Consider the following 24,982-nt stretch of genomic DNA (forward strand, 5'->3'; position numbering starts at 1 on the left):
CTCGTGCATGTGTGCCATATTTTACAAGTGCAGCCCAGTCAATATGAGGATCTTGATAGTTTGCTTCTTGTGTCGAGGGAAAAGTGGGCATTCAATGTCGCTATCAACACCCACTGTAAGTGGTCGCAACTGCATTACATCAACAAGACTCTCTAAGAGAAAGGGGAGTACGATGCAGTGAAGCGTACATGTTTCGAAAAGATGCTGGACGTATATCTACAAGGCTACTTCAGCGCTAGTCTCTGGCATAACATCATGATTCGTCGAATCAATGAGACAGAGGCAATGGAGCATGAGCTATGGTTTGCCATTGGCAAGAGCAAGGGGTGGATATCAAAGCAAGAGTTCTGCCTTATCACCGGATTGAAGTTTGGTCCAATGCTCGATGTGTTCAGATGACCATACGAGATTGTTGCGGATTGAATTCATGCCAGATACTGGAATGGGTAGCAGAGCATTAAGTTGCAGGCGTTGCTTGATACTTTTAACGAAGGCAACTTTCTGCGACCAAGCGACTCAACCAAGATGGCACTTGTCTTGGTCGCGAATAACATTTTATTTGGTCAAGACTACCGTAGACGGGGTGACGCCTTGGCTATTGTCATTGGTGGAGGACATCGACGCTTGGATTGCCTTTCCATGGGGTCACTATGTTTGGAGGCTGATCGAGGACTACCTTTTGAAGGGGTTCGAAGTGCCTACCTCAAACTCGCAGAAGGCTACTCGTTTACGGTACAACATTTACAAATTCGCGTGGGTGATATAAGTAGTGTCACTAAACATTTATCCTTTTCGTTTTGACATAAAAATTTGTGGTTGCACTCGTTTATCATTTACGATGTGATAATGTTACATTTGACTTGCAGTTTTGGGCAATGGAGGTAATTTCGGCATTTCAAAAAATAGTTGCCCCCTCTGTTCCGAAGGACGTCTACCAACGTATGTGCAGACGACAATGCATTCGGAAGCCGAAAGACTTCTACAAAACAGTAGAGAAGTTGAAGTCATCTGAGCAGGTGAGTGAACAGCTACTAATTTCTGTTATGCATTTGTATAATAATTATGCCTAAAATTTAATCACAATCCCTATTTTGCAGTTATGGGCAGTTGAGACTTTTGAGCCCACCCCAGATGAGGCCAGTCGGGAGTATTTTGTGGACACTGATGTCCCGTTTTCTGAGGGCCACGAGTACATGCCAATAGGGTACTTGGAGGATCGACCAGACTAGGGCTTAGAAGCTTGGGAAAATAGGAAAAATTTAAAAGAAAATAGAGACACTAGTGGCATGAAGTGGAGGCGCACCGTCGTTGCTTTAATGGATGAGCTGTCGGGCCCTGAGTTGATAGAAGAAGGGGACGACCATGGCAATGGCCGTGAACGGCCAATAAGAACGGTTGTAACGATTTGTGTTCAACATTTATGTATATGTTTATTGAGTAACACTTTAATTTCTATCATTGACGATATTTTGTAATCAAAAAATATCATAGTTAAGCAGACTATGATTGCAAATATGCGTCGCAATACGCTCTAGAAATTTTTTTCAACAGTTGTGAGAGCGAACCCTAAACATATCGGCCTTGTATGTACATAATTTTTTTGTATATCTAATTAATTTTATTCATTTTAATATTCGTACATTTTATACATTACTTTCCCATTACTTCTTCTTTATCAATTCAAACACAGTGCCTATAAATATCAGAAGCAAATGTAAATTTTAAAATTAATACTGCAACCACGTGGCGTGTCACCCTAGTGGGGCATGGCGTGTCACCCCACAAGACTGTAATAAGTCAGCGTGTCACACCAGAAGTTTGCATGCACTCAGCATGTCACCACAATTGGCCCGTGCTGTGTCACCCCACAAGACTGCAACAAGTTAGTGTGTCACGCCATAAGTTTGCATTCACTCAGCGTGTCACCACAATTGGCCGTGCCGTGTCACCCCACAAGACTGCAACAAGTCAGCGTGTCACGCCATAAGTTTGCATGCACTCAGCATGTCACCCCAATTTGCCCATGCCGTGTCACCCCACAAGACTGCAACAAGTCAGTGTGTCACACCATAAGTTTCCATTCAGTCAGTGTGTCACCACAATTGGCCCGTGCCGTGTCACCCAAGACTACTACAAGTCAGCATGTCATGCCATAAGTCTGCATGCACTTAGTGTGTCACCACAAGCATCTGCTCTCACTCAGCGTGTCACCACAAGATGTCATTCACATCTACCAATTACAGCCTAATCTCAACCCCCACACCAGATGATCAAAACTGCCACGTGGCATTTTTTTATTAGCTTAAAATAATTTAGATGAATTAATTTAATTTTATATCTCTTAGGAGATTTGAGTGTAAGAACATAAAAGGTTAAATCAAATGAAATAGAAAGGAATTAAATCAAATCATTAATTGTTTAATACAAGTGCTAATAAAATATGAGAAATGGGGTAACAGTATAGGGACTTTGCAAGTCTGTTCAATGTTCAAAACTACGAACAAAATGAAATGAATACTTAAATAATATATCTATAAAATTAATTAAAAAAAATAAAGACTCATCTACAAGAGGAAACTAACAAACACTAAAAAATATGAATGAATGTAAGATACTACAAGAGAAAATTATGAGAAAGGTATTGCACATGGGTTACACATTTAGTTAGGAAGACAAGCTGTCTTCATCCACAACGCACCCTACATTTTCAAACATTGTCTTTCGTATTTGATAGTTATTGTGTGTGTGATCTGTTTGTCTGCAACTTGAACATGTTTTGGGTCGGCGCACTCGTGGAGGCACCGATTGACTTGGAGATGGTGCCGAATTTGTGGATGGAACTGCAAATAGGGATGGGCAATTTTGTTTATTATGCCCATACATATTGAATTGCGAATATCTTCGTGCTCGACTGCCTTCACCAACCGATGGAATCCTTCTCCTCCTAGGTCTTTCAGCTTGGCCTCACCAAGGTGGTGGCAAGACGATAATTTGTTTCACATGAGGGGGGATGTCCCACTCACTAGGATGCCCTATCGGGTGAATGGATCCTGAATAACCCTCTACCAAAATGGTTGTCTTGTAGTAGTCAACGTAGAATTCAATGGCTTCACGTTTGCATTTACTGAAAAATACAATAAACTCAATCTTCAGGCACAATATAAATGTTATGTCAATTAGGGTTCAAATAAGAAATAAAGATCTTCTAACCTTATTGCTACAATGGCATGGCTGCATGGCAGTAAATCTGTTTGAAACTCACAACATGAACACGTTTTTTTGGACAAGTTTACAAGTTTGTCCATCTTCCCGTCTTTAACTTCGAACTCCACTCGATTGATAGGCTTAACTACAAAGCGATGTGCATAATTGAACCGTTTGCTCAACTACCTGGCAACCCAAAGGCTAAGGGCGTGGTCACCTTTACGACCTCCTCGTACCAGTCATGGAACCAACGCTGGAACATGTCTCTGATGAACTCGATCAAAATAATGATTGGCATTTGTCTTGCATGCTTCAAGCATGAGTTAATACATTCTGCAATGTTGAATGTCATCATTTGGTATCGCCTTACCGGTGAACATGCACGTGCCCATCTCTCAGACCCTATTCTTATAAGGTCAGCATGGGCTCCCACGTGAATCTGCTTGAGCTGGTTCATATGTCTGTTGAAATCGAAAACCTTATAGCAATCTCGAGCAAGGTGAAAAGCATAGAAAGGTCATCGCGCTTGAACTTGTTTTTAAAGTTTTTTTTCAAGTGGTAACCACATAAACCGTGGTGCGCTTCTGGGTAAGCATTTTGGATTGCTTTTTTAATGTCGAGATGCTGATCAGAAATGAACATAGTATTTTCAAGACAACCAACCGCATCACGTAGCTTGCTAAGAAACCACGTCCATGAGTCTTCGTCCTCAACATGGCCGATGCTAAGTGCAACTAGATATACGTACTCGTTCGTATCTTTGCATACAACGACAAACAAAGCACCTTTGAATCTGCCTTTCAGATGTGTTGCATCAATTACAATCGTAGGACGCATTATATCCCTAAACCCCCAAATACAAGCCCCGTATGACCATAAATAATATTTGAATCTTTTTTTCTCATTAGTAGCCACTGTAGTCATTGTGCTAGGATTTTCTTGTTCCAACATATAAAAATATGAGGGTAGTAGTTGAAATGACTCATCCGAGGGACCGAAAACAAGCCTTTCCGCATACTCTTTCGCTTGCCAAGCCTTACCATATAAGCATTCCAATCCCCACTGAACTCTCATCTCACAAATTATATCCTTAGATCTCAATGCTACTCTATGAGCCCGAAGCTTGTGTGACATAAGTTCACAAATTATCTTCACACTCGTAGTTAGAAATCGCCCTTGCAAGCCATCAACAGTACATGTGTGTACTTTGTGGAATGTCTGAACTTGTCAATATTCTCCTCTGTCAAGTAACTTCGTTGCACGCACACTGAACTTGCATGCCTTGTCCTTGCAACAAACCTCATAACAACCTTTATATGACCTTTTTACTCTTATCGTAAATTTTTCTTTTAGAACCAACATGCTCAAAGCTCGTTTCAACTCGACCTTCGACGAAAACATTCTTCATTTGTACAAGCGATTATCAGCACATGTCGACTCCTCAGTGGTAATTGTTTGGAAGGAGAACCTTTCTACACCTGCAGTTAGTCATGTACGAGATATCCCTGCATTTCTCCTTTCCTGATAACTGTCATCGAGTAATGTATCAAGGGAACGAATCTCGTTCTCACCAGTGATGGGGTTATTGTATATGGGGTTATCACACTAAACATCTCCTACATCACCATCTCCAACAGGTTCCGTTTCACCTTCAACATTATTGCAAATTGGAATGCCACTGTCATAAAGCCATTTATCGTCTGAACTGTCATCATACCATTGTTCAAGCACATCATCTGAATTGTCATAAAATCTATTTTCACTGACAGCGAACAAATCCTCATTTCCCTCATTAAATGCAGTATTATCCTCCAGTGTCACAGTGTCACCCTCCAATCTCATAGTGTTGTCCTCAAGTATCGTATTCTCATTTGACAATGGCATTACACACTCTACAGTTTTACCCAATCGTTGCATTTGTTGAACAAAAGCAAGTAATTGGTTTGATGCACATCCTGATCGGAATTGTGCAGCCAACTGTTCTATAAATGTCGTCTGTTTATCAGACTGCACAAACTCTTGTGCATACCTCAATTTCCACTGTTGTGGGTTACGGATCAAATGCTGTGGTATATGTGAAGTATTGTAAATCTCATTTTGATTGACCTGATTATCATGTTGTTAAGCTTCTTCATGTGACATAACATTTGTTTGACGTCCCTTAATGCTGACATACACAGCCGAAACATTTCTCTGTTCTAGAAGAATTAATGCAACATCCTCATCGTCCTTGATAATTGGCCGTGATAGCTCTCCGGGTGTACTGATCAATGCATGTAACTCAATCTCGTCAATTTTTGAGTTTACCCCAACAACATCTTCAACCAGCTTCATCAAGCCTGCAAACGACAAATCACTCCTAACCCCCAGCATTCGTGACTCACCACCCTTGTAAATGTCATCCACCTACTGACCACCGTGTCTTATCACAAGTCGCACAACTGGAACCTAACTGAAATTTTGAAAAAAAAATTTGTCAATCATTTTACACAATAGATGTCGTGTTCAAAAATTTGTCAGTTATGTTGTTACACGCCATGCATATAATATAAAATGTTATAACACACCATGCATATAACGTAAAATATGGTAACACGTCATGCATATAACGTAAAATGTTGTAACACGCCATGCATATAACGTAAAGTGTTGTAACACGCCAGCGTTGACAGCTAAAATAACCAATGTCATGACATGCTAAAATAATGTTAACACATGTTATAGATGCATGGCGTGTAACAACTTTGGGCAATGTTTCTAATTCATGTTCTAATTTACACCAAATATTTTAGAAATTTAAGTGTGTTGCAGCAATAAATCCAATAACAGGTACCTTGATGTCATCTCTCCTATAGGGTCTGTTAATCTACGACAATATGGTCAAATGCCGAGAAATAAACTCCAGCTCGATGACGATAGTGCTCAACAGAGAGTTGACAAAGCTCATACAATTCAGAGATTTGAGAGAGCGGACGATGATGATGCTTAACAGAGAGTTAGCAGAGTTGAGACAGTTCAGAGAGTTGAGAGAGAAAGATGACCGAGCTCAAACAGTTGAACACTTATTTATTTCTATTTTCTCTCTGACGGGAGGGAGATATCGGGACTCTAATTTGAAACTATGTTTTTAAGAGTATTTTGGTCTACTCATGTTTCTTTTTAACTAAAAACAGATAATTTTATATAGGTGATTATTTTTAAAATCACTTTATCATGAGGTCTTTTTTTCATAATTTTTTAAAAATAAAATCAAATATCTAATTACGAAATTTTAAATTTCAAATACTAAATTGAAAATTTGATCATTGTTCGGATACCGAATATGTAGTTAATTCTAATCAAAACATTTTATCCCCTTTTGATACTTAATTATATATATCTTTGTAATTATAATGAAAGAACTTAATTAACCATAGATTAGGTGAAAATTTTGATATTTCCCCTCTGAAACCAAGTAGGATAAGGCCTCAGCTATAAGATCCCAAATGGAGCAACACTGGCACGCCTTTTAATATGGCCTTCCTTGCTTGAGACATCTTTCAATCCTCCCAGCGCATCATGCAAAACAATTCCACCACGTGGGCTTAACGTCATCTGTCCTTTTTTTGTACGGCTTGTCCCATCATTTTCTTTGGGACACACGTTTCTGATGAGCTAGGATATGTGACCGAGTTGTACCACATCCTTCTGATTCGTTCACATGCAAGTTAGCCCCTTTAGCACAAACCAACTGGCCATTGCTTTATTTTTCTCTGGGTTAGTTATCTGACATCCTGTCACTGGCAGGTGTTTCAATAAACCCTTCCTTTATTAGACATTTTTCAATCGTGACAGCTCATCATGCAAAACGACACAAACAATTACAGCATCTGGACTTAATATCGTCCCTACTTTTATAGTATCATTTGTCCCATCCTTTTCTTTGGAGACCTTATCTGCATACATCGATCGTACTGGTGTGAGCAGAATTTGGACAAAGGTCAAATTAATTTATAAATTCGATTAATTCAGTTATATATGCTAATTTGGTTAATTCAGTTAAATCGAACAGAAAGTTCAATTAAGTGAGTTTTTTCAATTCATGAAATTAAGAGTTTTTTTAATTTTTTTTAAATAATAATATTTAATTTAATTTTTATTTGATTATAAAAATAATATATTTTACACTACAAGCATCAAATGAGCAATTGATAAAAATTTATATATATGGATACATCTTATTTGTTTCTTAGCAAGAATATCCATGTCATCTTAGTAAAAACTTTTGTCATCTTAAAAATTATTATACTTAAAAATAAAGCCTCTTGGCATCTTAGTATCAAGAAAAACTAAGTCTCAAGGTACATTCATGTCATACTATTATTTATCCCATTACTTTTGATTCTTTTCTGCAATGTAATTTGCTGAATGACCCAGAAATTAAGTCCAAGTCTGATTTGTTTTCTTTTTCAGCACAACAACAATGCTAATGTTCTTGGTTGCTTCTTTTCCCTGCTTGTAATCTTCAGCTAGAATCTATTCGGCCTTATCAAATAGCTTATCCATCACTTCTTCTCCGAACTGGTGAGACAAAACGGGCTCTGAAAAGCATCTGCAGCCTTTAATTCTTAATCCTGGGTTGGACCATGCATTCTTACCTCCAATCTCCAGCACAACCGTTAAGCTAAGACCAAGTGTAGTATCTGTTCTTATCAGTTTAATATCTGATACGTGGGCCATTGATCCACATGATATTAAATTAATTTTTTAAGGTGGAGAGCCCATGCAAGTAGCTTGCTGCTGGGGTTCTCGCGCGTCGCCCAAGCGTTGCACTGCAGCTTAGGCCTGGCGCACCCACCTTGAAAGAAGAAAAAAAAAAAAAATATATATATATATATATAATAATCATGAAAGTTAATTACATTTTTGCTATCCGAATTATATTTCGTTAAGTAGATTATATATTGGACGTGTTCTTATTAATTAGTATTTTTTTAATCACAATATTTATTTAACTAATAAGATTAATTTTAATTAAAAATTATTTAACGAAAATAAAATCAAGTATCTAATTACGAAATTTTAAATTTCAAATACTGAATTGAATATTTGATCATTGTTCGGATGCCAAATGTGTAGTTAATCTTAATCACAACATTTCACCCCCTTTTGATACTTAATTATATATATCTCTGCAATTATAATGAAAGAACTTAATTAGCCATAGATTCGATGAAAATTTTGGTATTTCACCTCTGAAACCAAGTAGGATAAGGCCTCAACTAGAAGATCCAAAAGGTAGCAGATGTCTTTCTCTGTGGGATCTGCAGATTGCCGCCCATTAAGAATCAAGATCATACTAAATTTTTAAATGACATTTTTATTAATAATATTTAATTTATTTTTTATTTAATTGCAGGATATGTACATGTTTATACTTATGAAATTCATGCTTTTTAAAGAATAAATTACAAGATAACATGTTTTACACTATAGGCATTAATTAGACAATTAAAATTCATATGTAAGACAGGAACGAGGGGAAAGATTTTTGTCCTGCAATAAAATTCATATATAATTAAAATTCCTATAGAAGTATTTCCTTCACGGCCTCTAATGTTTTTCTCTGTATTGATGTGTGAAAGACCAACACCGGCACGCCTCTTGATATGGCCGTCCTTGCTTGAGACAGCTTTCAATGCTTCCGGCTCATCATGCAAAATAATTTCACCACGTGGGCTTAAGGGCATCTGTCCTTTTTCTGTACGGCTTGTCCCGTCGTTTTCTTTGGGAAACTTTATCTGCCGACATCATCGTACTGGTGTGAGCAGAATTTGGACAAAGGTCGAATTAATCTATAAATTCGGTTTAATTCTGTTATATGCTAATTTGGTTAAGTTAATTAAATCGAACAAAAGGTTCGATTAAGTGGGTTTTATCAATTCATGGGATTAAGAGTTTTTTTAATTTTTTTTTTTTACGTAATAGTATTTAATTTAATTTTTATTTGATTATAAAGATAACATATTTTACGCTACAAATATCAAATGGGCAACTGACAAAAATTTATATATATGGATACATCTGATTTGTTTCTTAGCAAGAATATCCATGTCATCTTAGCAAAAATTTTTGTCAACTTAAAAATTATTATACTTAAAAATAAAGCAACAGCCATTTCTTTATGAGATTAAAAATTTCTGTCATCTTAAAAACAAAATATTTTGAATCGTCGTTTTCTATGAGATTTGATAAAAACAAAACGTTTTGAATCATCATTTTCTATTAGATTTGATGAAAACAAAACATTTTGAGTTGTCATTTTCTGTTAGATTTGATAAAAACAAAACATTTTGAGTCATCGTTTTCTATGAGATTTGATAGCCCCCTTTAGCCATATATGACGACACTAGTCTGGGAGGATCCATGTGATGTTTCCCACCAAATTAACAAAAACTTATACATGGTGCAAAAGATTTTTGTCCCAAGTTAGTGCGGTCCACCATTCAATTGATGGTTTCTATTTGTTTTTCTGTGACTGCATATCTAAATTGATTGTGTAATATCTTTAAAAGATTTATATTTGTCGATATCTTATGTGTTCATAGTTTAAAGGTGTTTTTTATAATAAAATTTTAAACGAGTTAAAGATCAATATATATTAAAAAGATTGATCAAAGAAATGAAGATTAGAGTTATGATAAATTATTTTGTATCTATTAGATTAAATGATCCTAGATGTAAGTACTCAATACAAAGTTTTACTTAGATAGTATTCTAATTTAGCATCAAGAGCTACAATGAGTGAGCAATCATTTAATATGATTATAAGTGATGGAGAAAAGACATTAAGCAAAGTTGAGATAGTTTTGAAACAATTATCAATTGAAGAGTCTCAAAACTCTATGGATGGAAAACAAGCTTCTCAATTTGATGAAGTGGGCATGGTGATAAAGAAAACAAAAAAATAAAGAAAATCAAATGTAAACTTAAAAGTAAAGGAGATAAATGATATTGTCAACCAAAAAATGCTTTGAAAATAGCTAAAAGAAAGAGGAGATGCCAAATTGACAAATTGGTAAAGACTCCACTAGTTCAAGAGATAAGGGTAATAAATTTTTAGTATCGTTATATATTATGTTTAGATTTTATTTTATAATTATAATTTCCTTCTAATCTATATAACTATGTATTTATTCTAATAATTTCATAGGAATCAAGCCAAATTGCTTATACTTGGTATCATAGTGCTGCTAGTAGATTCAATCAACATACTCAACCATTTCAATTTGTCTAGGTAATTAAAAATATTATAATAATAAAATTAAATTTTATATTTTATATATCACTTACATAATTGAATATTTGACAGCAAACTCATGTTGACATCCATCAGTCTACTATCACAAGCATGGTGGATTTATTACAAGTAAATTTTATATATTTTATAAACAAATGTATTTTTTATTTTAGATTATAATACTTAATCAATTTTTTATTTGTATATATATAAGCTCAAATGCCACAAATTCCTATTTTACAAAGAGAACCTTTGACAAGAAATGAGATGAAAGATATGACTTCAGTTGCATGTCTTAAACATTATTGATAATGTTTAATTATTGAAAAATTAAAATTAAAATTACAAATCATGATTGAAACTGACACCATTTCCAAAAGAGGAAAACCATTATTGAAAGATGGAAGAATGAAAAAATAAGTGATGCGATGAAGTGTTTTTAATTTTATTAATTTTTTATTAATTGTATTTAATTTACTCTTTATTTAATTACAGGGATAACATATTTTACGCTGCAAGCATCAAGTAAAGAGCTAGTTAAAAAATATATACGAGGATAAGAAAAGAGGGGGCGGCAAATTTTTGTTAGGGATGTCAACGGGTCGGGTACCCTATAATTTTGAGGTACCCGAACTCTAACCCTATAAAAAATCAACTACCCTAACCCTATTAACTACTCGAATAATTTTAAAATTACTACCTTAACCCTAATCCTATTACATTTTTATTACCCCATAATTACCCTAACTCATTTAAAAACTCAATTAAATTAAAAAATTATTAAAATCTTCTTCTTAGGTAATCTAACAATTTTTTTATTTATATATATTAATGTCATCACATTAATAATTTAACTAACTATATTTTTAATATATTTGTTAACATTTAACAAAAGAAATTGTTGGTCAAGATGGTATATACTTTGGTTATCTTTTTTCCTTACCTGGGTTCAAATCCAATCAGCATCAATTTTATTCAATTATTTAAATAATAAAAAAATATAAACGGGTAGTTGTAAACGGGTTTGGGGTGGGTACCCACCAAACCCGAATATAACATAATCGGGTTCGAGTAACGGGTACCCTAAGAGTGATACCCGAACCCTACTCGAACCTGTTTATTGGATACCCTAATCCGATTTAATCAGGTCGGGTACCCGAGGGTACCCTATAATAGGGTACCTATTGACATCCCTAACCTTTGCCCTGCTTCGTACTCCTTCCAATAGCTCATTCTCTTTGAATAGCACAAGCTGCAACAGTCCACACCCTTCAACACTTGCTCCATTTAAGCTTGCAGTCCATGATAATAACCATTAACATAATAACATCATAGGTCAATACATGTACTTTGCCTGATCAAAATATGTAAGTCAAGTCAAGCTCAATTGGCACTTTCATTTTATTTCTTAGCATAATAAAACTACTACTTCCATGAATGACACATAAATTTCAAGGTCATATGTCTTTTTTTTTCATCATAGCAACAACACTAACATTCATGGTTGTTTGTTTCCCTAGCTTGTAAGCCTCGACAAGAACCTATGCCACCTTATCATATAACTTGTCCATTACTTCTTAAATCAACCAATAATAAGCATATCTTAAATGTATAAATTCGCTTGTGAAATTAAAAAATAGTACTCTCGATGTATAAAATAATAATTAAAAAATAGGTAAAATTTGATAAGATTTCACCTTTGAAATCATGTAAAATATGGCCTTGAATAGAACTTCAAAGTGGTGGATGTTTTCCTTGCCTGTTGGATCCCCAAGTTTCCTTCCATTAATTATGAAGAGGATATGCCCGTTAGGTACCACCTTTGGAGATTGACATTTCAAGAACAAAAGGAAGTCCTCTTGAAACTAAGAAAGGTATGCCTTTGTGATTGGTTTGTTTCTGACACGCGAAAAATACTTATTTATTGATTCACGTAAATACTAATATTTTTATGATGATTTATATTTATTAATATTGAATTTTATTATATTTGATAAATATTATCATGTTTATAATTTTTTTTTGTTGTAAATTTAAATAATAGAACTATAATTTACTTGTAAATATTTTAATTTAATCATATCAATCGTATCAATTGTGTAAACAAGTTATAAATTGCATAAATTTTAATCATATTAATTGTGTCGTATAAATTTTAACTTGACACACTTAATAAATGTGTTAGTCGTGTCATATGGTATTACATATTTATTAAACATATCCGTGTATATCTTTAAGATATTGATACAATTAATTAATCATATTGTGTTTATCTTTACTCATATAATTGTTAAAATCATATGTTAACACAACACAGTTAAAAAACAAAAATACGAATTATCAGATCTAGTTTTGTAATATCATTAGACAAATCTCTACCAAACCCAATTTTCTCAATAAGTCACTTTCAATTTATTTATAGAAAATAGATATATAATTATATATATATAGATTAAAAATGTCACTTGACATCTTAATACCAAGAAAAAGAAAGTTTCACAAGATTATACCATTATTTTTTTTTTTTCAATCAAAGATAAAGATTTTATTATCAAGAATTTGATACAAAATCTTGGCATAACCAAGAAACAGCGAAGACTTAGTACAAATCGTCTAACCAGCACACTGCATAAATCCAAATAAACACCATAATTCATACCATTATTTATGACATTGATTCTGATTCTTTGGTCAAATTCTTTCCTGAATGACCCAGAAATCAGCTCCAGGTCAGAGTTTTTTCTTTTTCAGCACAACAGCAATGCCAATGTTCTTGGTTGCTTCTTTTCCATGCTTGTAATCCTCCACCAGAATCTGTGTGGCCTTGTCGTATAGCTTGTCCATCAGCCGTTCCCCGAACTGGTGTGACAAAAGGGGCTCCGTAAAGCATCTGTGGCCTTTAATTCTTGATTCTGGGCTCGACCAATATCCATTTGGACCCCCAATCTCCAGTTCAATTGTGTCTATGAACTCGATTGTCAAAGAACCTTCCTTGTCTACCAAGTACTTAATTTCTTCTTGGGAGGGATTGTAGTAGGGTACGTTGAAGGAATCTAATTTTCCTTCATCGACCAGTCCCTACAAAAAGGACCAACAATTAGAACAACCAGCCCAGTTGAGTAAACAATCAAAAGTCAGATTAAAAAAGAGTTGAAAATTTGGCATTTTGCCTGTGAAACCAGGTAGGATAAGGCCTCAGCAAGAAGATCCCATGTGTAGCAGGTATCTTTGTTAGTGGGATCTGCAGTTTGACGTCCATTGAAAATCAAGACCACACGGCCATTAGGTGCCAGCTCTTGAGACCGGAATTTCAAGAGAGAAGAGAAGTCTTCTTGGAACTGAGAAAGATATGCCTTCGTCACCGCAGGAGGGCTGGTTTTAGACATGTAGATCTTCCCCTTGTTTAATGGTAACCCTGCTTCGTTTGTGATTTTTGGTGCCTTGAAAATTCGTCCAAAGTCGTTAATCATATAGGTTGATGTATTTTGCGAGAAGTAGTAATAAATTAAAGAAAAAGTGGCACACCTCAGAGAGCCAGTGTACGCTATAACAGGAATATACAAGATGCATGGAGTTCCGAGGGAAAAGCCGGCCATGGAAGGAACCAGGAGCACCCATAGCAAACCATGAAACCTTCTTATATTTTTCTTGAACCACAGACAACCCTTTGAACAGTGTGTTGAAATCGTTTCCGACTAAATCATTCAAGAAAAACTGGATTTCTGGCATTTCGCGTCCCATTTCCCCGCATTTTTTCAAGATGCTCTCTATCACTGTTGACATGAATTCAAGAGGTTGGGGACCTACAGCACACCCCAGGTCAGCTACGTTAACAACTTGAAGTGGGATTGAATGATCAGTTTCTGTGAAGAGAGATTGAACAGCCTTTGGAACTATCGGCTTGGTTATGGCCATCACTTTTATCTGCAATAAAAGAAAAATCTGTAAAATGATTAGAAACTCAAGGTTTCCATAACCAAAACAAACAAGTAAAAAGATATATATATAGAGAGAGAGAGAGAGAGAGAGGGCATAAGATCATATCGAGACCGTCAGTGCTTCAGCCTTAACATAGCTATTTTCGCCTACTCCGTTGTTCATGCAGAGTACGTCCTTCACGGCCTCCATCGTTTTTCTCTGTATTGATCGTGTAATATCATAACACTGGCACGCTTTCAAATATAGCCTTCCTTGCTTGAGACATTATTATTATTTTTAATTTTATTATTATTATTTATTAATAGTATTTAATTTATTCTTTATTTAATTGCAGGATATGTACATGTTTATACTTATGAAATTCATGCTTTTTAAAGAATAAATTACAAATTTTTATTTAATTTATTCCTTCACGGCCTCCAATGTTTTTCTCTGTATTGATGGTGTGAAAGACCAACACCGGCACGCCTTTTGATATGGCCTTCCTTGCTTCAGACATCTTTCAATGCATCCAGCTCATCGTGCAAAACAATTTCACCACGTGGGCTTAACGTCATCTGTCCTTTTTTTGTACGGCTTGTCCCATCGTTTTCTTTGGAAAACTTCGTCTCCCGACATCATCGTACTGGTGTGAGCAAAATTTGGACAAAGGTTGAATTAATCTATAAATTCGGTTAATTCTCTTATATGTTAATTTTATTAAGTCAATTAAATCGAACAAAAGGTTCGATTAAGTGGGTTTTATCAATTCATGAGATTAAGAGTTTTTTTAATTTTATTTTTTGAAGTAATAGTATTTAATTTAATTTTTATTTGATTATAAAGGTAACATATTTTATACTACAAATATCAAATGGGCAATTGACAAAAATTTATATACATGGATATATCTGTTTTGTTTCTTAAGAAGAATATCCATATCATCTTAGCAAAACTTTTTGTCATCTTCAAAATTATTATACTTAAAAATAAAGCAACTAGCCATTTCTCTACGAGATTAAAAATTTTTGTCATTTTAAAAACAAAATATTTTGAGTAGTCATTTTCTATAAAATTTCATAAAACCAAAATATTTTGAATGTCATTTTTTATTAGATTTAATGAAAACAAAACATTTTGAATTGTCATTTTTTATTAGATTTGATAAAAACAAAACATTTTGAGTCATCGTTTTTTTATAAGATTTTATCATCTTAAAAATTATTATACTTAAAAATAAAACCTCTTGGCATCTTAGTATCAAGAAAAAGTAAGTCTCAAGATACATTCATGTCATACTATTATTTATGCCATTGGTTCTGATTCTTTGGCCAAATTCTTTCCTGAATGACCCAGATATTAAGTTCAGATCAGAGTTCTTTCTTTTTCAGCACAATAGCAATGCTAATGTTCTTGGTTGCTTCTTTTCCACGCTTGTAATCCTCCACCAGAATCTGTGTGGCCCTGTCGTATAGCTTGTCCATCAGCTGTTCCCCGAACTGGTGTGACAAAAGGGGCTCCGTAAAGCATCTGTGGCCTTTAATTCTTGAGTCTGGGCTCGACCAATATCCAGTGCAATTGTGTCAATGGACTCGGTTGTCAAATAACCTTCCTTGTCTACCAAGCACTGAACTTCGTTTTGGGAGGGATTGTAGTAGGGTACATTGAAGGAATCTAATTTTCCTTCATCAATCAGTCCCTACAAAATGGACCAACAATGAGAACAAACAAGCTGAATTGAGTAAACAACGATAAGCTTAATGGATCATATGGCATGAGTTTAATGAGATAGACACACTTCGAGTTGCTCTTGGAGGAGGTATTTTTTAGCATTCTCTACGGGAAAAGATTTCTTTTGCAGACATGCTAGCTAATAATGGTGTGGAGTGTGAGACTACGTTCTTAGCTTCGTGGTAGCTTTGTCATTAGTTCTCTTTTTCAATATGTTTCGTTGTTCTATTATAGCTTAGCCTATTAAATGTGATTTCATGCCCATACTTATAATATATTGTTTTGCGACCCCCCTTGACAGTGTGATGGACATGTATATAGCTAATCTGTCACCATCTCTCGCTATGTCACTCCCATGGGCAAAAGCAACTTTCGAAGTCCTGGCCAAATGGTTGCTAGTGCGACAAGCCAATCCTTTCTAATTTCAGCAATCTCTGAACCAATCTCTGACTGAACTCGTCACACAGATTGTACAATATTTCTTCTCCAGGATAATGTGAGCTCATGTACGTACTCTTTTCAAGCACCTGATACTCCTGATAGCCATATCTCCTCCTGTGACCCTCCAGATCCTTCTCTCCAATCTCTATAATTACAAACAGATGGCCAAAAGAGGAAAAGAAAGAAAACCCCATGAAAAAGTTCTTTTACTGTCACTGAATATCAGGTGTAGGTTATGGTTACATCATTGTACTTTTTATTCTTTTCTGCAATGTAATTTCCTGGATGACCCAGAAATTAAGTCCAAGTCTGATTTGTTTTCTCTTTCAGCACAACAACAATGCTGATGTTCTTGGTTGCTTCTTTTCCCTGATTGTAATCTTCAGCTAGAATCTCTTCGGCCTTATCAAATAGCTTATCCATCACTTCTTCTCCGAACTGGTGAGACAAAATGGGCTCTGAAAAGCATCTGTAGCCTTTAATTCTTAATCCTGGGTCGGACCATGCATTCTTACCTCCAATCTCCAGCACAACCGTGTCACTAAACTCAGTTGTGAAGGAACCTTCCTTGTCTATCACACGCTCAACTTCTTCTTGGGAGGGATTGTAGTAAGGTACATTGAAGGAGTCTAATTTCTCTTCATCAATCAATCCCTATATGTATGGACCAAAACTGAGATCAAAATTAAGTAAATATAATAATCATGAAGGTTAATTACATTTTTGCTATCCGAATTACATTTCGTTAAGTAGATTATATATTGGACATGTTCTTATTAATTAATATTTTTTTATCACAATATTTATTTAAATAATAAGATTAATTTTAATTAAAAATTATATAACGAAAATAAAATCAAGTATCTAATCACGAAATTTTAAATTTCAAATACTGAATTGAATATTTGATCATTGTTCGGATACCAAATGTGTAGTTAATCCTAATCACAACATTTCACCCCCTTTTGAGACTTAATTATATATATCTCTGCAATTATAATGAAAGAACTTAATTAGGCATAGATTAGGTGAAAATTTTGGTATTTCACCTCTGAAACCAAGTAGGATAAGGCCTCAGCTAGAAGATCCCAAAGGTAGCAGATGTCTTTCTCTGTGGGATCTGCAGATTGCCGCCCATTAAGAATCAAGACCATACGGCCGTCAGGTGCCAGCTCTGGAGATCGGAATCTCAAGACTGAAGAGAAGTCTTCTTCAAACTGGGAAAGATATGCCTCTCTCACAGCAGGAGGGCTGGTTTTAGACATGTAGATCTTCCCCTTGTTCAATGGTGACCCTGCTTCGCTTGTGATTTTTGGTGCCTTGGAAATTCGTCCGAAGTCAATCATACAAGGTTGATGTATTATGCGAAAAGTATACTAATAAATTAAAGAAAAAATGGCACACCTTGGAGAGCCAGTGTATGCTGTAACAGGAATACGCAAGATGCATGGAGTTTCGAGTGAAAAGCCGGCCATGGAAGGAACCAGGAGCACCCATAGCAAACCATGAAACATTCTTATATTTCTCTTGAACGACGGATAACCCTTTGAACAGTGTGTTGAAATCGTTGCCGGCTAAACCATTCAAGTGAAACTGGATTTCTGGCATTTCGCATCCCAATTCACCGCATTTTTCCACGATGCTCTCTCACTATTGACATGGATTCAAGAGGTTGGGGACCTAAAGCACACCCCAGGTCAGCCACGTTAACAACTTGAAGTGGGGTTGAATGAGTTCCTGTGAAGAGAGATTGAACTACTTTTTGCTCTATCGGCTGGGTTTTGGCTATCACTTTTAGCTGCATTGAAGCAAAGTTTGTAAAATGATTAATAAACAAGTAAAGAGAGAGTGAGAGAGAGATAGAGAGGGGTAGGATCATGTGGAGACCGACCGTCAATCCTGCACTCTTGACATAGCTGTTTTCTCCATCTCCTTTGTTCATGAACACTATATCCTTCACCTCCATTGCTATTGTTAGGATAATCTTGAATTGTGATTTAATTAGGATTGTTTAATTCTAATTAAATTAGTATACCTTACAAAATAGTCTTTAAATCTAGTTAGATTAGAATAAGAATTCCTAATTCTATTAGGATAAGATTCTAAATTATATTAGGATAAGGTTATTGTATTTGATACTATAAAAGGACCCTATGGGTTAAAGAATAATTATCACCTAGATTTAAAGAGAGTGATTTAGGTGTACGTGAGATAAGGGTTATAAGTTTGAGACTGTTCTTGTAATCTCCTGATTTTTCTCTTAGTGAATTTTTCTCTGTTGCTGTGCCCGTGGACGTAGGTCATCAAAAGACCGAACCACGTAAATTCTTGTGTTCTTGTGGGTGTGTTTGATTTCTTTCTTTCTTTATTCTATTGATTGGGTTAGATCTTGGGCAATTCTTTAGAGACAATTTCGTAATTTCCCAACAAATTGGTATCAGAGCTTCAAGGTCTTGGGTCAATCTGAATCTCGCTATGACAGAATCTCGCTATGACAACTTCGTCGACCAAGTATGAGATTGAAAAGTTTAATGGAAAAAACGATTTCAGCCTGTGGCGTGTTAAGATGCGCGCATTGCTAGTGCAACAAGGACTGTTGAAGGCACTAAAGGGAAAAGAGCATCTTCCCTCGAATTTATCTGATAGTGAGAAAGATGACCTTATGGAAAAAGCACATAGTGCTATTCTCCTTGCTTTGTCTGATGAGGTGCTAAGAGAAGTCACAGATGAAGAATCTGCTGCTGCAGTGTGGTTTAAACTCGAAATTATTTATATGACCAAGTCCTTGACGAATCGGCTTTATATGAAGCAACGATTGTATACTCTCAAAATGAGTGAAGGTACGTCCGTTAATACCCACATTGATGAATTTAATAGAGTTATTCTTGATTTAAAGAATATCGATGTTAAAATTGAGGATGAAGACTTAGCCTTAATTCTTTTATGTTCTTTGCCTCCATCGTATGAAAACTTCGTGGATACTATGCTATACGGCCGAGACACTCTCACTTTCGAGGATGTAAGGGCATCTTTAAATTCCAAGGAATTAAAGAAGAAAGTTGGTGGTATTCGGAATGAAAATCAAGCAGAAGGTTTGGTTGTAAATAGAGGTAGAGGTAAAGATAAAGGCTTAGACAGAAAAGGTAAATCTAGAGCAAAAGGGAAAACTTGCTGGAATTGTGGTCAGAAAGGGCATTTTCGTCAAGACTGTACCAAATTCAAGGATGATGAAAAATTCAATAAGTCTGAGAATACTGCAAACGTGGTTGGAGATGACTTTGATACTTTTGAGAAAACTGATAATGTTCTTGCAATTACTAATTGTAACTTGATGGATACATGGATCTTGGATTCGGCTTGTTGCTTTCATATATGTCCTAGGCGTGATTGGTTTACTACTTATCAATCTGTTAATATGGGCACTGTACAATTAGGAGATGATTTCTCTCTCTCAGTTGTTGGAATTGGCACAATTCGAATCAGGATGTTTGATGGTATGGTAAGAACACTTGAGGTAAAACATGTCCCTGACATGAAAAAGAATTTAATATCCTTGAGTTTGTTAGATAAGAAGGGCTACAAATATAGTGGCCATGATGGTATCTTGAATGTATCTAAAGGAGCCTTAACTATCATGAAGGGCAAGTTATCCGGTGACCTTTATTGTCTAGTGGGAAACACGGTCATTGAAACTGTTTCTGTGGTCTCATCTAATGATCCTGAAGATGATGTAACACGTTTATGGAATATGAGATTTGGTCATATGAGCGAGAGAGGGATTAGAAAACTAAGTAAGCGTAGTTTGCTGTGTGGTCAAAAGAGTGAAAAGCTAGATTTTTGTGAGCAACATAGAGTGAAATTTAGCACTAAAACTCATCAAACCAGGAGTACAGTAAACTACATCTATTTAGATTTGTGGGATCCTTATCCTGTGGCATCAAAAGGTGGATCATTATACATGTGGATTTTTGTTGATGATTTTTCAAGAAAGGTGTGGACGTATCTTCTAAAGGCTATGAGTGAAGTGTTAACCACCTTTTTGCATTGGAAGGTATTGATCGAGAAACAGACTAAGAAAAAGATCGAGAGCTTTCGAACAAACAAAGGTTTGGAATTTTGCAAAGGTGAGTTTGGTCTATTCTACAATAATGAAAAAATCATTAAACATTACACTGTCGTCAAAACACCACATCAAAACGGTATTGTAGAATGGATGAAGAAAACACTTCTGGAGAGAGCAAAATACGTGTTCTCTAATGTTGGCCTAACCAAAGTATTATGGACAAAAGCTATCAACAAGGCTTGTTACTTGGTAAATCGGTCTCCATCAACTGCAATTGAATTTAAGACTCCCAAGGAAGGTTGGTCTGGTAAGCCCGCTGATTACTCTATATTGAGAGTGTTTGGTTGTCCTGTTCATGCTCATGTGAGTGATGGTAAACTTGAGTTGAGGGCGACGGAGTGTATATTCCTAGGCTATGCATATGGGGTGAAGGGTTATCGATTGTGGTGTACTGATTGTAAGTTCCCCAAGTTTATGGTGAGTCGGGATGTTACCTTTGACAAGTCTGCATTATTTTGTGGGATAAAATCTAGAATTGCAAACACATTAAACCAAGAAGTTGGCAAGCAGGTGGAGCTTGAAATCAATGCTCTTGTGACAGTGCGAGATGATAGTGAAATCCAGAAAGAATTGCAAGAGGTACAAGAATTGGTATCTCAACGAAGAATTACTTGTATTGATGGTGATTTTGATTCTTATGTTTTATTTGTGGAAGTAGAGATTGATGAGCCTTACTTTTATCATGAGAAAATTATATATGTCGAGTCTTCTAAGAAGATTGAGTCTCTACACTGGGATCAAACATGGGAGCTTGTGAAAACACCTAAAGTTACTATTGAAGTTGGCTTAGTGTGTGAAGGAGGTGCAAACATTAGTCGTAATGTGGTTGGCTTCTCCAAATCAGATTTTGCTGGTGATCTAGATAGTAAAAGATCTCGAATGGGGTATGTGTTCACTCTCTCAAGGTCTGCGATCAGTTGGAAAGTAGTAGCTGCTTTGTTTACAACTGAAGTTAAATATATGACTATGACCGAGACTGTGAAGGAGGCCTTATGGCTTCGAGACTTGGTTAGTGATCTTTGTTTCGGACAAGAATCTAGATGTGAGATTGTAGTAAAGAAAATAGCTACAGATGAAAATCCGACAGATATGCTAACTAAGTCAGTTTCTGGGATAAAGTTCAAGCATTGCTTGAACTTAATCGATGTTCGTAGTGCTTGAGGCCCTTTGGGGCAGTGGCGGTGTCGACAGAGATTGGTTCGTAAGGTGGAGCTTGGTGAATTCAAGCCTAAGGTGGAGATTTGTTAGGATAATCTTGAATTGTGATTTAATTAGGATTGTTTAATTCTAATTAAATTAGTATACCTTACAAAATAGTCTTTAAATCTAGTTAGATTAGAATAACAATTCCTAATTCTATTAGGATAAGATTCCTAATTATATTAGGATAAGATTCCTAATTATATTAGGATAAGGTTATTGTATTTGATACTATAAAAGGACCCTATGGGTTAAAGAATAATTATCACCTAGATTTAAAGAGAGTGACTTAGGTGTACGTGGGATAAGGGTTATGAGTTTGAGACTGTTCTTGTAATCTCTTGATTTTTCTCTTAGTGAATTTTTCTCTGTTGCTGTGCCCGTGGACGTAGGTCATCAAAAGACCGAACCACGTAAATTCTTGTGTTCTTATGGGTGTGCTTGATTTCTTTCTTTCTTTATTCTATTGATTGGGTTAGATCTTGAGCAATTCTTTAGAGACAATTCCGCAATTTCTCAACAGCTATTTTTTTTTTTTGTCTGTTTGAATCTAAAGTAACTGTATTTCTTTGGAATTCTCACAAGCACTTGAAAACTATCTTGCTTTGTGTGGTTTATATAATTACTAGCACAGAGCAACTCGCCATTGCTTTTGCAGGTCTCTGTATTGATTATATATGTGATATCCTGACTCTGGCACGCTTTTTAATATTGCTAGATACGTTTCTCTTTTTCAATCGTCCTAGCTTATCATCATGTATAACAATTCCACCACGTGGGCTTAATATCATCATGCCAAATAATTGAACGGTGGACGGCACTAATCTGCAACACGAATCTTCATCCCATCACGTATTCAGCCTTATTTAGTTACAGGGATAACATACTTTATTTTGTTCCTCTGTCTGCAAATCTAAATTGATTGTGTAATATCCTGACATCTTGCAATAGGTGAAGACATTTTTTTCAATCCTCCCAGCTCATCCGAAACGGTTCCCAAAGAAAAAGATGGGACAACGCATTCCAAAACAGGAAAGATGATATTAAGCCCACGATCTGGAATTATTTTGCATGATGAGCTGGGAGGATTGAAAAAAATAACATTAAAAATCATGATTGAAACCGACACCATTTACAAAGAGAAAGATGGAAGCGTGAAAAAAATGAGTGATGGGCTGAAGAGTTTTTAATTTTATTATTATTTTATTATTAATATTGTTTAATTTACTTTTTATTTAGTTACAGAATAACATATTTTACTCTACAGGCATCAAGTAAACACTTGGTTAACATTTATATATGGGACAATAAAGGAGGGGGCAGGAGATTTTTGTCCTGCTTTGTACTCCTACCAGTAGCTCCTTCACTTCGAATAGCACAGGCTACAACTGTCCACACCCTTCAACACTTGCTCCATTTAAGCTTGCAGTCCATGATAATAACCACTAACATAACAACATCATAGGTTAGTACATGTGTTTTGCCTGATCAAAATATGTAACCAAGCCAGGCTCAACTTGGCAGTTTCACCTTATTCCTTAGCAAACTAAAACTACTATCTAATTCCCTGAATGACACAAGTTTCAGGGTCGAATGTCTTTCTCTTTTAGCACAGCAACAATACTTACATTCATGGTTGCTTGTTTTCCCAGCTTGTAATCCTCGACTAGAATCTTTGTCACCTTATCATGTAACTCGTCCATTACTTTTTCTCCAAATTGGTATGAGATCGATGACTCAGAAAATGCTCTCACGTTTTTAGCTCTCACTTCTAGACTAGCCCATACACCTCCAACCTCCAATTCGATTGTGTCTATGAACTCAACTGTGAAAGAACCCTCTTTCTCCACTAAATCCTAATCTTCTTCTTGGGATGGAGTGATGGTTGGCATTGAAGGAATCTAATTTCTCCCCATCAATCAGTCCCTACTAATTCTATTCACTAGGAGTTAGTTTATGTCAAATTAAGTAACTCGATCAATAAATAAGCATATCTTAGTTGTATAAATCCATTTGTGAAATTAAAAAATTCAAGTCTCGATGTATAGAATAATAATTAAAAGAAAAGATAAAATTTAGTAAGATTTCACCTTTGAAATCAGGTAAGGTATGTTCTTGGATAGGACTTCAAAGTGGTAGATGCTTTCTTTGCCTATGGGATCCCAAGTTTCCTTCCATTAATTATGAAGAGGATGCATCCGTTAGGTACCATCTCTGCAGATCAACATTTCAAGAACAAAAGGAAGTCCACTTGAAACTGGGAAAGGTATGCCTTAGAGACTGCACGAGGGTTGATTTTTTATATGTGGTTAATACTTATTTGTTTATTCATATAAATATTAATATTTTTATGATGATTTATATTTATTGATATTGAAATTTATTATATTTAATAAATATTATGATATTTATAATTTTTAATTGTAAATACTATGATATTTATGATATTATAATTTTTTTTATGTAAATCAAGATTTCTTCACATTGATATGCCTTTTTCTCTCAAAGGGATGGAAAAGGGGTGAAATCACATTTACAATATTGTCAAAAGCTGTCTTTGTTGGCTCTAAGTAAATAATGGCATTCATTATTATTTGATTTTGAAAGGGTTTGGTTATGGAATGGCATTTTTTAAAGTTAATTATATTATTATTTATAATAATAATTTTTTTCTCAACAATTCAATAAATTTTATTGATAATGAGATAATTACAAAAAGAACTGCAGCCCAAAGGGAGGGAGCTGGGACAAAAGACTTAAGACCTCCTGACTATTAACAATTCCACATAAAGATTATAAGAACAAGAAGTGAGAACTTAACAAAGAAAACGAAGATCTCACAACAGTGATTTTAATCTTCAGTTGAAAATTTATAATAATATTATTATATCAATTATATTGATTCACATTTATATATTTTAATACGTTGACAAAATATATTACGTAATATAAAATTTTTTAAAATACTCGTAAACAATAACTCATATATATATATATATATATATATACTATTTACCTTTTCACATTTACAAATCTCTATCAAAAAGTGACATTCATTAATTATCAATATTAAAAGGTAAAAAGTA

General features: G+C 35.2%; 1 protein-coding gene, 1 non-coding gene and 2 pseudogenes across 3 annotated transcripts; 1 reads left to right on the forward strand and 3 right to left on the reverse strand.

Moving 5' to 3' along the window:
• The first annotated feature begins 7,841 nt into the window (after nucleotides 1–7,841).
• Nucleotides 7,842–8,042, forward strand: LOC148760232 (U2 spliceosomal RNA). Its single transcript, XR_016023284.1, has one exon. It is a non-coding gene; the product is annotated as a U2 spliceosomal RNA (small nuclear RNA).
• A 4,966-nt stretch (nucleotides 8,043–13,008) lies between these two features.
• Nucleotides 13,009–14,670, reverse strand: LOC148760233 (putative 7-methylxanthine methyltransferase 5). Its single transcript, XM_088810610.1, has 4 exons — nucleotides 14,534–14,670; nucleotides 14,009–14,407; nucleotides 13,654–13,923; nucleotides 13,009–13,561 (listed from the first exon to the last, which is right to left on the reverse strand). Exons 1-4 carry the CDS (start codon nucleotides 14,609–14,611, stop codon nucleotides 13,214–13,216), a joined length of 1,095 nt encoding a protein of 364 aa, XP_088666736.1. The 5' UTR covers nucleotides 14,612–14,670; the 3' UTR covers nucleotides 13,009–13,213.
• Nucleotides 14,671–16,862: 2,192 nt separating this feature from the next.
• LOC148760234 (putative 7-methylxanthine methyltransferase 2) lies at nucleotides 16,863–18,539 on the reverse strand (annotated as a pseudogene). The gene is made up of 4 exons (XR_016023131.1): nucleotides 18,465–18,539; nucleotides 17,978–18,371; nucleotides 17,623–17,892; nucleotides 16,863–17,227 (listed from the first exon to the last, which is right to left on the reverse strand). The product of XR_016023131.1 is annotated as a putative 7-methylxanthine methyltransferase 2 (transcript).
• Nucleotides 18,540–23,421: 4,882 nt separating this feature from the next.
• On the reverse strand, nucleotides 23,422–24,228 carry LOC148760235 (7-methylxanthine methyltransferase 1 pseudogene; annotated as a pseudogene).
• Between the last annotated feature and the right edge of the window lie 754 nt (nucleotides 24,229–24,982).

Source organism: Theobroma cacao, chromosome 10 (genome assembly GCF_053813885.1).
Source record: "Theobroma cacao isolate CCN51 chromosome 10, ASM5381388v1, whole genome shotgun sequence".
NCBI classification, from domain to species: domain Eukaryota; kingdom Viridiplantae; phylum Streptophyta; class Magnoliopsida; order Malvales; family Malvaceae; genus Theobroma; species Theobroma cacao.